Here is a 12341-nt window from a genome sequence, read left to right as displayed (position 1 = left end):
AAGAAAAAACACACTTAGAACTTTGTTATAGTGAGTTATCAACTTCATTATATTTCCACTGGTATTTTGTTTTTTTTTTTTTGGTTATTTCTGGTTTTGACTAATCCACTGACCCAGTGTTGTAAAATTGCTACATAGATATAACAAGCTGAAAATCAAATTTGATAAATGTATTCCATAATAACTAAATATCTACATGTTCTAAATGTGGTCATCATCACAAACAAATGTTTAAGACATTTTACTTACATTTCCTTGATAAATCCACTCCAATAAAACATGGAGATGATCTTGAAGAAGATTTCGCAGGTTGCATGAGTTCATGACCAGGTTGCCTGACCTTTAATAACATTAACTATCCAATATCAGTGCAGGGTCATGGAAATGCTTTTATAAAATGATACATGTATAATTTGGGTTTGGTGCTAAAATTGGTTTGCTCTTATTTAAGCCCCCCCCACCAATCTACACTTTAGTGTCTCCAAAGATACAACAACTTGTGCCCAGTGTTCTTAAAGTTCAGAACTTGTAATCAACTAATTTAGGTCTGATTCTCCTTTAATTTAAATAAAATTATTATTTATGCTGTTGTATCGAAATTACTGAGTTATTCTGTAGCATTTTTTTTTTTTTTTAGATTATTTTTGGGTTTTTTTCCCTTTTATTGATAGGACAGCTGTAGAATGACAGGAAATGTGGAGGAGAGAGGGAAAATGACATGCAGCAAAGAGCCACAGGCTGGAATCGAACCTGGGCCACTGCTAAGGCCTCAGAATATGGGGCATGCGCTCTAGCAGGTGAGCTAGAGACTACCCCTATTCTGTAGCATTATGTAACATACAGACATTAAAAAATGTAATGCATGTGTTCAGTGCTGGATGAAGGAGGAGTTGGAGGAGAACAATATGCAGTGATAAATGTTGGGGTGGCAGTGGCTCAGGTGACACCTTGTACGGTAGCCAGCAGTCAGCTACCTGCAAGAACTTAAGTCTTCTTTCACTTTTGATTTAAGATGTATTTACATGAATTATTTTGCTAAGAGGGCAACAGAGGGGCCAGAGACGTAAGAGTGAAAGTACATGAATGAGTGAATGTCGCCACTTCCTGTTTCAAAATTAAAGCTTTCCAGCGTTTCATACACAGTCCAGCCTTATAGTAGGTTTTTAACCAGTCTTGTTTTACTTGTGATCCCCAGGTACATGGACTTTTTCCCATTCCCCTCCAATGTCAGCACAGATTTCATGTTTGAAAAGAGTGCAAACTACTTTGACACAGAGGCTGCGCCTAAGAGAGCTGCTGCCCTGCTTCCCAGAGCCAAAATCCTGGCAGTGCTTATCAACCCTTCTGACAGGGCATACTCCTGGTACCAGGTGAGAACCATCTCACACATCCAGTGCTGTGTCAAACCAGTGTTTCCCACAGAATCAGAATCCTCTGTTTTTTAAAATTGTGTCCCTTTTATTTTTATTTTTTTTAAATGATCAGATCATATTGTGAGTCTGTGAATACAGTTCAGGCGAAAACTCATCATGAGTTTTTTTTATCCTTCAGCAGTTTAAGTTGCGGCATGGATAATTGATCTTTTGATCCGGTCAGAGCTTATCAGATCAATGGATAAGAAGAAAGGAGGAGTGCGGAGTGAGTGAATGTAAACTGTTAAATCAAGCAGAATAAACGGTTAAGTTTCACCGTCACTGTTTCTTACATTCTACTCATGCATCTTTGACAACAGTACACTCTGTTGTGCAGTGACTAACAGCATGGTGCATTTATTTCAGTAGCCCTAGAAAAAAATATTTGTGGCAGAAAATGTTTTAATTGTGGAGACCAGCCACACTTAAATGAATCTGTGGGTAACCCTGCATACTGTACAGGCAGTTAAAATGTATTTATTTTTAAACTTGATTTGTGTGTGTGTGTGCGTGTGCACATGCGCGTGCGTGCGTGCGACAACAGCACCAGAGAGCCCACCAGGATCCTGCAGCCCTCAACAACACTTTCCATGCAGTGGTGACAGCGGGCCCCTTTGCCCCCAGGGAGCTGCTGGCCCTTCAGAGGCGCTGCCTTAATCCCGGGGCCTATGCTTCTCACCTGGAGCGCTGGCTGCAACACTACCAGCCCAACCAGGTAAATCACACTGCAGCAAGTGGACATTAGGGTAGTGCAGTCTACTTCATTGTTACAATCAACAACTGGTCAACTTGTGCAACTAGACAAGATGAATTGAAATAGTACATTACTAATGCTTCACTTCATGAAGCTTGTTTATGCTTATTTGAAGTTATTTGTGTGTGTTAATTTAATGAATAAATTCCCTGCTAAATGGAATTGCTTTTATAAAATTATACATGTATACATGTATGTTTGGTGCTAAAATTGGTTTGCTCTTATTTAAGGCTCACTTAACTCATTGCAATATCTGGAAGAACAATTATTATTAATCATTTAGTTAAATTTATATCTGCATAGAAAAACATAAAATGTACCCTCTCTGCTTACCTGGGGAAGACATGGTAATAACATTGGTGGTTATGTGACTATTTTTCATTCTACTTACAGTAAATCATAAAGTTTCAGTGTGCACAATAACAACATGAGCCATGAACATAGGGAACATGATAAAACAGCAGTCACCCCCAGGATTTGTTCAAGCTACAAAATATCTGAAAACAAATTAGAACAAGTCATTTAATATTGGTACCTTTTGCCTGACTGTCCTGAGATGTCATCGTCCAGCTAACATCAAAGCAGTCTGCACTTTTACATGATTAAACTATAGGGCTTAGTGTGACAACTGAAAATTTTTTCGATGAGCAAAAATGAGCAGGTGCTCAATCAAACCAAGCTTACTCATTGAAGAGCATATCCCTGATCATAGTTATCAAACCATACCTGGATAACATTGCTTTGATGTCTCTGACATGTGGTGGACTCTGTTGCCCCCAACTGTCCAGATATAGATATAGCACTCTAGATATATAGCATTGTATGGATTGAAAATGAAGATACTTTGCTGAGGAACCTGATGGTTTTTGTTGATTTACTGCTCAGCACAGAACAACATCTTATGCCAAGGATATATTTAAGTGAAATGGACTCAAGCAGGTCTCAGAATTATACTCACAGTTGTTAGTTAATTATCCAGGTGAATGTCGGACCAAGCTCTGTGTATTCAATGTATTGTCATAAGAGGCCCCTGTGATGCGATTACCTCCTCCGGAATGTGGCCACAGAGAAGAGCCTGAATGAAATGTCTATTGTATCAATTTTATGGCTGTGTATGGTGGACTCAAAGCAGCGGCTGTGGCTCAGGAGGTGGAGTGGGTTTTACACGCATTGGAAGAATGGTGGTTCAACCTGTGGCTCCACCAGACTGCATGTAGAAATATCGTTGGGCATGATACTATGCCCCAAATTACTTTAACTGTGAGCGGGAATGTTAGGTGAATGTTTAACTGATGAATGGGTGAATGAGACATGTACTGTATGTATTAATATGTTTATGATGTCTCTGAGCACTGGAAATTATTTATTAGGCTAAATGTTTCAGGGAAAATTGACATCTCCTCAATCAACCCAACCTTGAGGAATTATCAGCTTCACATGTGATTGAATGAAATGAATGGCGGAAAAAAAGTTTTTGGTCATAGACACACTCTGACTCACATTTTATTCATATTAAAGGTTAATGGGGAAAATAACAGATTAAGAAAAGAAAAATCTTTCTAATGAAGTTGTTTGTTGTCCTTTTGTTGTTATGACCTTCAGTTTACACATCTGATGTTCTGATGGTAATTCAGAAAACAAATGAAATATACAATTTGGGAGTGATACACTTTTTTTAATATCTTATCTGTCTTGACCCCAGTATGAAACTCTGATTTGATGTGTTGTTACTAGGGCTGCCAAAGTTAACATGTTAATAATGTGTTAATTTTTTTGATGCATGATTAATGTATGCACAGAAGCAAACCTCCATGCACAGAAATGAATAATTAAAGGGGCTTTTTGAATGACAAGTTCTGCTGTAAAGTCCAGCCAGATGGTTTTCTCAGCAACTCCAAAGTTAATTGCATTTACTGTCGATGTGAAGTGAGTGACCACCAGAGTAAGGCTAGTCTCCAATACTACTTGCTGGCCAAGCACACAGCTGATGTAGAAAGTCCCCCCCGCCATAGGCAGACCACGCTGGATAGTTTGCAGCGGACCTGCACTTTCTGCAGGTGGCCAGACAGTGGGACACTAAACATAAAGTCAGCATGAGTCAGCACCACTGATAGTGCATCGATAAGATACAAAATAACTTGTAAAACAACCCTTTAGGTACATTTAGAACAGATTAAAAATGGGTGATTAATTTGCGATTAATCACAATTTAGCTATGGACAACCATGCAATTAATTGCAATTAAATATTTTAATGGATTGACAGCCCTAGATGTTACGTTTCTACATTCCTGGTCACCTGTTTTATTTGGCATGCTCAGTGACCCAGTTCTCAGTCAGTAATTTTCCCTTCCCCCTGGTTTTCCTGCTCCTTGGTACCAGCCATGCCCACCTCATCAAGGCAGCTGAATTTGCCTCTTCCTCATTTCTCACAGGTAGATTGTTATCAAATTTGATGTGATGCATTAGGACATTTTCAGTTACGGTGCCAAGTTCATTGTCTCTAGCCTATTCCAGGTCAATGTAATTTTGATCAAAGGCACAATATAGTGTAAAATGCTTACTAGGCCATGCATTCCCGCATGCACCAATCTTTATGGCACTGAAGATCTTGGTTAAGACTTGCCTCAAGAGCATGTGTACCAAATTTGGTAAAATTCTGTCCCCTGGGTTTTTAAATACACGTTTGTGGCATTTGTAGCACCTCCCATGGGTAAGGTATGGTAAGGTCCAAAGGCCTTTATTCCTTAACATGTAGTGAAGTTATTGTCCAAGGTTTATAATGAATGGGCAAATTGTTATTGAGTTATGGCCAATATGGCCAATTTACTGCTAAGCACCACCCTTTGTGATTTGATGATAGATATCGGTCATTTATTGTAGAAATGTATCATTTCATACTAAAAGACATAAAACCACAAGTAAATTAGTAAATTAATTGATACAGTCAAAATTAAGAGAAGCAAATTTATTTCAGTTATTCTCTACTCAGCAAAAATTCCATCATGGCAGACTTAAAAGGTCCAAGAGGCTTTTATAGAGCGTATTGAGCAGCATAGCTGTGCCAAATTATGCTCAATGAGACTTAGAGTGTAAGTGGCTTGAACCCCAATAAACCAGCGCAGACTCAATAGGGATCTCCCCCTATTGGGCTTGAGCCCTAATCATAACAATAATGGTGGGTGCTGTAGACAAGATAGTTGTTGTTATCAAGGTTGTTTTTAATCACCACGTCCTAGTATCGCCCAGCATTGTAATTTCAGATGGATATGTGGGTGTCTGGTGTCCCCCTACCCCACAGACATTTGTTCAGATAGAAGATGAAAATCGAGTGTAACAAGTTGACAGTTTTGTCTGATATCAGACAAATCTATCAATTTATCTTTGGCTGTGGTTGTAACATAAATGCAGGCTATTATGATAGCAGTGATCAGCTGTTGCTTCCTGTTGGATAAGTATTCATCTGAGGAGGACCAGTTTGATTCTTACAGCTCCAAAAGAAGATTTGAAATGACAGGATACTTCTTGGCTTCTGTGGAAGTGTGGAGGCATCTGTTTCTCTCCTCATCAAAATATTGTCTACCTCTGTGGAGTTGTGCCATTAATGTCACTGACTCTCTGTGTGTTTTGTAGTTGCACATTGTGGACGGCGCCCTGTTGCGGTCTAACCCAGCGCTGGTGATGGAGGGAATTCAGAGATTCCTCGGTGTCACTCCCATCTTCAATTACACCCAGGCTCTGATGTTTGTAACACACTCACACACACAACCACACATATACACAATGTTCATCTTGTGAACTTGTATCCTTCAAGGAAGTTCAGTATTTTGTTTGAGAGCAAAAAATAATCCAGCACTGTTTCCATATACTATGAGTGAAAGGTGTTAATTAAACATACTGTGTGTCTGCAGGTTTGATGACAGCAAAGGTTTCTGGTGTCACAGAGTGGAAGGAGGTCGAGCTAAATGTCTGGGGAAGAGTAAGGGAAGGAAGTACCCAGAGATGAGTCCTGAGGTATATCTACATTTCACATCATCATCACCTCACCACACTCATAGACTCCAGGTGCAAGCAGTAAATTTTAATGGATAATTTTACTGAACTTTTTTACTGAAGCTTCTGTCTTTTTTTTTATTATTTCATCAGCAATGATGACAAAGTACTCACCAAGTGAATGGCTAAGATTTTGGAATACAATGATGTCACTGAAAAGAAGTCTTAAGAACATGAAACTTAAGCAGTCAGATGATCAAATATACTTGTCAGCAGCACTCAGTTTTTTTTTAAGAAAGTAATCCAAGTCTAGATTAACAGCACATGAAGGGTAGTTCAAGGGGTCTGAGGGTTTGGAGCACTCTGTGTAAACCCCAGAGCTGGGCTGCTCCTGCCTGTTTAGAAAGGTTAAAGGATACTTCAAAATTCCATATTCAGACCCAAACCAATAATGAATGTATTGACTATCAACTGTTTGTCTTTATCCCAGCCTTATCTTCTTTCTGTGTTCCACAGAGTTCCATTATTTTTAAAAAAAACAAATCACACCGTGGCACTAGGTGACATATTCCTGCTTTTTTATTTTTAAAGTCCAATATCACAACTCACAATTTGCCTCAGATCAGATGGCTTTACAGCATATGATGACATCCCCCTTTTCTTGGATAATGTCCAAGGCAAGCCTGAGCCAGCCCTAAGCTTAATCAAAGAGGAAAGTGTGGTGACCCACATTACAAAGACATTCACCTGAGACACTTGCTCCTTTACGAAGGACAGTTCAGAGTTGACAGAAGGGGATTCTGAGAAATGAGTTTGGGGAAGTGTTGCTGATAGCGCGGTTTTAGCTTTTACCGGCAGATGATCCAGAGCTTGTCTTGGCATGTGTTGTTGATGTTTCGAAGTGAGAGTAAAGGAGGCGATGGGACTGCTGGAGGCTCTACCGGCTAACAGCAAGTACAACGCGCTCAAAACATTCCTTTTGAAACTTTTGTCATAGTTGGAGAAAGCAGACTCAGAGTCTATAATCAATATGGCGATGGTAAGCCCTCTGAATTGTTGGAGTGGATGTTGGCTGTTTTAGGCTTGGCGGACCCATCTTCCTTTTTCACCCATGTTATCCTACGGTAGCTCCCTGCGCGCACCGCATTAGCTAGCTTCCCTCTCTCCTCCGCCAAGGACTACTGTGCACTGGCCACTGAAGCGGACAGGGTTTTCCTCACAAACTGGCAGTAGTTCCTCCACGTGGTGCTCCTCACCCACACATTGCCCCTGACTCTGGAGGACGAGGCAGGGACCGCTGCCGCGGTAACGGCCTGCCACCAACATGATAGCGAGCTGTGTTATTACCGCTACAGATTTGGGTTCAAGGCCAAGTAGAGTCGCCTGCCATGCAGTTTCAGTGCCCAGGGAAACACCAAGGCCGGCACTTAATAGCAGGTGTGAGTGCTGGCCGTGACAGTAAGCTGGTGTTCATCAAGGACACCTTATCTGGCTGGCGGCTGTAGTTTGATTTGGGCAGGCAGCATAGCATCCTGCATGCATTAGCCATAGACACCATGGTCGACGGACACAGCCTCCCAATGGACGCCATCAATGGTATGGCCATACGTACCTATGGCACCAGGTGGTGCCATAGGTACGTATGGTGGTGTGTTTCGGCGGACGGCGTTTTGGCTGGGACTTCATTATGCGGTGGCATTTCCCCTTCCCTCGACTTCTTGTGTGCTTTCAGGCTGCTGGTGGACGTCACCGACTGCTGATTGATATCGATTGATATTGATAGATCTATGTACCCATGCATGTCGAGTGATGCGGAGACGCAAACATGCTCGTGGCTTGAGATTTGTATCAACGCCTCCTCAATGAGTTCCCTGCAGTCACCACACCTATGTTCTCATCATCAGTGGCCAGTGGAGCACCACATTACCACTGTTGGTACCCCAGTCTACGTAGGTGTCCTATGCCTCGATTCCTCTAAGCTTGCAATTGCCAGAGAGGAGTTTGCTACTATGGAACGCCTCGAAATTATGCATCGCTCAACAGCCTGTGGGCCCTGAACATGGTGTGTTCTCTACTGACCAATCAACGAACTGCAGCGTTTCTCGCTCCACCTTTTAGTACCAGATCAGTGTGCCCCAAGCAGAGGGATGATGAAAAATGGGGACAGTTCCGAAGGTGAAACAGTGGAAATGCAAAAAAAAAATGCACACCGGACTGAACTGAACCACACCGACCTGCCGGTGAAAACGCCTCATAAGAGATAGATTGAGGGTTTGGATGAGGAAAAGTTAGTGGGTGAAGTTCGATGGGAGAAAAACAATCTAAATTTCAGACCTTACAGCTGTATCTAAGGTTCCTATGTTAGAGAGCTAACCTGAGCTGAACCTTGTCTAAAGAGCGTCAGCCTAGCTACAGTGCTGAAAAAGAAATCTGAGATTGTTCATATTTTTTTGTATTAATGAAGAGTAATAGTTTGCTCTGGCATTGTGGAGCCCCCCCCCCCCCTTACTTTTTAAGACTGTTTTGTCGTCCTAAATGACACTCTTTCAGCCTTTGTTAGTCATTAAAAACGGTAAATAATTCTAGGCTATGGTGCTGTGTGGATTTACAGATAAATATTCATCTTAGTCAAACAGTTAATGTATCTGTACTAATTGCTTATTATTTATTTGAATTTTTGATTTTCTTCAAAAGAGATGAGAGGGCATAAAAAGAAAGGTTGAAAGGCATATTTAATAGGAACATGTGCTGTGTGTGTGTGTGTGTGTGTGTGTGTGTGTGTGTGTGTGTGTGTGTGTGTGTGTGCGCGCGTGTGTGTGTCTGTCTGTCTGTGTCTGCGTGTGTGTGTGTAGTCACGTGCCTTTCTGACAGAGTACTACCGCGAGCACAGCATGGAGCTGCTGCGTCTGCTGAATCGGTTGGGCCAACCGCTGCCGTCCTGGCTTCGCCACGAACTCCAGAGCACAAGCTGGAGCTGAAGCCACAAACACACACACACACACACACACACACACACACACACACACACACACACACACACACACTCCACAGAAAGGCCACGACTGGAATCTGTGGATGAGCCAACTCTTGGCTCTGGATTAGAGACTACCTGATCTGGAATCAACAGTAACACACGCTAGCTACAAGGTTTTAGCTGATGTTCCTGTTCCATAGAAAAGAAGACCGTACAACATGTGATCTCTCCTCCGGTGTTAGTCACTGTTGGAGAAGGATCCCAGGGGACTCTCCATCCTACTCCTGAATGGTTGCCATCGTCCCACGAGAACTGGGCAGCCCTCAGCCTCAGTCAGTGCATGTTGGACACTGTAACACATAAGTTTGCTGTGGATCCAGGGGGCTGGGTGACCAGCAGGTTTGGGGCATAAAGAACAGGTCAAACAACCTTAAATGAAAGGAGGATGTAGGACAAACATGCACAAACAAAAACTCAATTTAATTTTATTTATAAAGCCCAAATCTCAAATTGCCTCAGAGGGCTTTACAGCATACGACATCCCTCTGTCATTAGTCCCTCACATCAGATAAAGAAAAACTCTCCCAGAAAACCCTTTAATGGGGAAAAAATGCTAGAAATCACATGAAGAGCAACTGAGGAGGGATTCCTCTTCCAGGACGGACAGACATACACATCTCATCTTTCCACAAGAATGATTGTGAAGCGTTTTCAACAGCAGGTGTATATGTTAGGTTTGAGGGGCAGGTGGGATACAAACTGGCCGTCAGCATGAAGCAGACAGACAGGCCATATCCTGCTCCAGGTTTATCTTTTGCACACACATCTACCTGCAGTTTCAGCCAACAGTCGGGGTGCTACATTCCCTCTTATCCTCACAGTTATCCAATCTGTTAACTGTCGTTACAGATATTTTACAGTGGATTTAGCTATTATGATGACAGGTCATTGTAAATATGGGATCAGTTTAGATTTGGTCCAAGACAAAAGCCCAGGTGTGGTCCAGGTTCTGCCTCTCACTGAGCATCTTAATTACACTTTGTGTATTCATTAAGGTCCAAATTGTTATAGAAGAATGACAGATTGTTCCTTACATGGGTTATGGACTCCCACCAGTTTTCATTTAGGGTCACTTACATACTGACTTTTAACCCATGTAGCATAGTTACCATGGACACCATCCATGTTTTGAAAAATGGAGGGAAACATGGAGCATGCTGCTGAGCGTAGGTTGTGTTGTAGAACTAGATTTTACTGCATTATATAGGAAGAGAGAAAAGAGCATCACAGAGAATGTTTTATTGAAGGCTTATGCCCAAACATCCCTTACCAAATCCTAGGTAAACCTCATGTTAGCTAGCTCAGCACACTTTGTAGTGCTACTGGGTATGGCTTGCATTTTTAGACCCAGAGCCAATACATGTATTCATATAGCCCAATATTCAAATGTATACTTAGACACACTTATGAAAAAACATCACATATGAATAAAATAAAATAATAGATAATAAGAATTAAAATAATTAAATAAAAATCTACAAAGAATAGATCAGAGGCAGGATTTGTCATGTTATACAATATTGTTTTTAAAGTTCCCATATGATGCTCGTTTTTAGGTTCATACTTGTATGTTGGATTTCTATTAGATCATGCCTTAATGTTCAAAAAACAAACTGTTTTCCTCAAATTGTCTGCCTGAATTTACCTGGATCCATCCTTTGTCTGAAAGGCTCCAGTACTCTTTAAGCCGCTTTCCCAGAAAAGCCCAGTCTGCTCTGACGGGTCAGTGAGTGATTATTAGGTTTGATAATATTAGCCAACTATTTAGAGAAGAGATGGGATAAATTCTAATGGTAGGATATAAGGAGTTTCAAGTGACTGAAGTAATGAAGATATTGTATCCCGTAACCAAGACGGGCAAGATGATGGTGTTGATAACTCATATCTCTCTGAGATATCCTTGAGCAATGTGACCTTAAATTACATTTTTGTACTATTGGACCAGAACATGAAAGTTTGGGTTTCAGTTCTTTATAATGTAATATAATTTATTTTCAAAGTGTTAGAGATTGGTTATTTGGGGTATCGAGTGTGGAGGTAAAACAGTTGCTTTGTGCTCCAGTTGGAGGCTTTCTCCTTGCAACAGCTGCTGAGGGTCATGGGTACTGTAGTAAGGTAAGGTAGATTTATTGGTCATTTTTTAAACAAAGTTTGAAAAACAAAATTCCATTGATCCTTGATCCTGCTACATCTATCAGTGAAAGTTGAGTTGATTAAAATCAGCAGCTACTATAAAGATTCCATCTGGTTGCCTGGTGATGTTGCTGCTGATGGAATCATTCAATTCCTGCAGTGCATTTTTTGAGCTTTCATCAGAGTCCTTATGGCCCTGAAACAATGTCAGTCCATCTGGTGCAACAGCTTGATTTGGGATGTTAAGGGTTAATCATGACTCTGTGAAGATGTGTGCAGAGCAGTCTGAGATACCCCGCTGCTAAGTTAGCCAAAATCACATCTCATCCACCTCACTATCCTGCATCAGACATTAGACAGAAGAAGGCTTGGCAGAGCAACAGCTCCCAGTCCAAGTCAGGCCAGCCTCACCCTGATCTTCTCCCTCTTGTCGTCTGGCACTTTCAGTTTCATTTCTCCCCTCCAGTCTGACTATCTTGTTGGCATATGCCGCCGGTGGGGACCCTCTTGTGGTCTGCTGCATCTCATCCACTTTTCTCTCCTGCCAGTGGATATTAGACAGAAGATGGTTTGGTAGAAGAAAAGCTCTTGGTCCAGGTCAGGTTAGTCTCACCCCGACACCGGCTCTCTTCCATCTAGTATTAAGTATCATTACACAAACTAAGCTTACGAGACAAGTCAGAAACAAGGTTGAAATGGGTACAACTATTAGTGTATTAGTGTGGCCGACTGCCTCATGACTTGTGTGTTGATCAGGTTCATTATTATTATTTAATGACAGCTTTCTCATTAAATTTATCATAGAGACACACTTTGCCTTTATGGGGTATTCCAGTGATTAAGTATTGCTCTTCTGTAAAGTTGGGGAACTTGCAAGGGACAGTTTTTTGTTTTTTTTTTAAAAAAGAAAAGGTTGAGGCTCAAGATATTCTGGTAAATAAGCCCATGTTTCAATTTTCACTTCATGTTTTCATGTTTTCACTTCTAGTTTGTGACTCAGACTTTCTATTTGTAGT

General features: G+C 41.3%; 1 protein-coding gene across 2 annotated transcripts in view; it reads left to right on the top strand.

The window, feature by feature from the left end:
• The window catches only part of LOC121954281 (bifunctional heparan sulfate N-deacetylase/N-sulfotransferase 2-like), a 58411-nt gene extending 47049 nt beyond the window's left edge, over window positions 1-11362 (top strand). Inside the window, exons 11-15 of one of the 2 annotated variants that reach the window (XM_042501666.1) lie at window positions 1196-1370; window positions 1957-2127; window positions 5799-5908; window positions 6077-6179; window positions 9011-11362. In XM_042501666.1, coding sequence (XP_042357600.1) covers window positions 1196-1370; window positions 1957-2127; window positions 5799-5908; window positions 6077-6179; window positions 9011-9136 — 685 coding nt within the window. In that variant the 3' untranslated portion in view covers window positions 9137-11362. Of the gene's footprint in view, window positions 1-1195; window positions 1371-1551; window positions 1639-1956; window positions 2128-5798; window positions 5909-6076; window positions 6180-9010 lie in introns of those variants that run through there. The other variant, XR_006106560.1, reaches the window with a different exon arrangement.
• Window positions 11363-12341: the final 979 nt, after the last annotated feature.

The sequence above is a fragment of the Plectropomus leopardus genome, chromosome 15, assembly GCF_008729295.1.
Source record: "Plectropomus leopardus isolate mb chromosome 15, YSFRI_Pleo_2.0, whole genome shotgun sequence".
NCBI classification, from domain to species: Eukaryota; Metazoa; Chordata; class Actinopteri; order Perciformes; family Serranidae; genus Plectropomus; species Plectropomus leopardus.
This window is presented reverse-complemented; position numbering and strand designations above follow the sequence as displayed.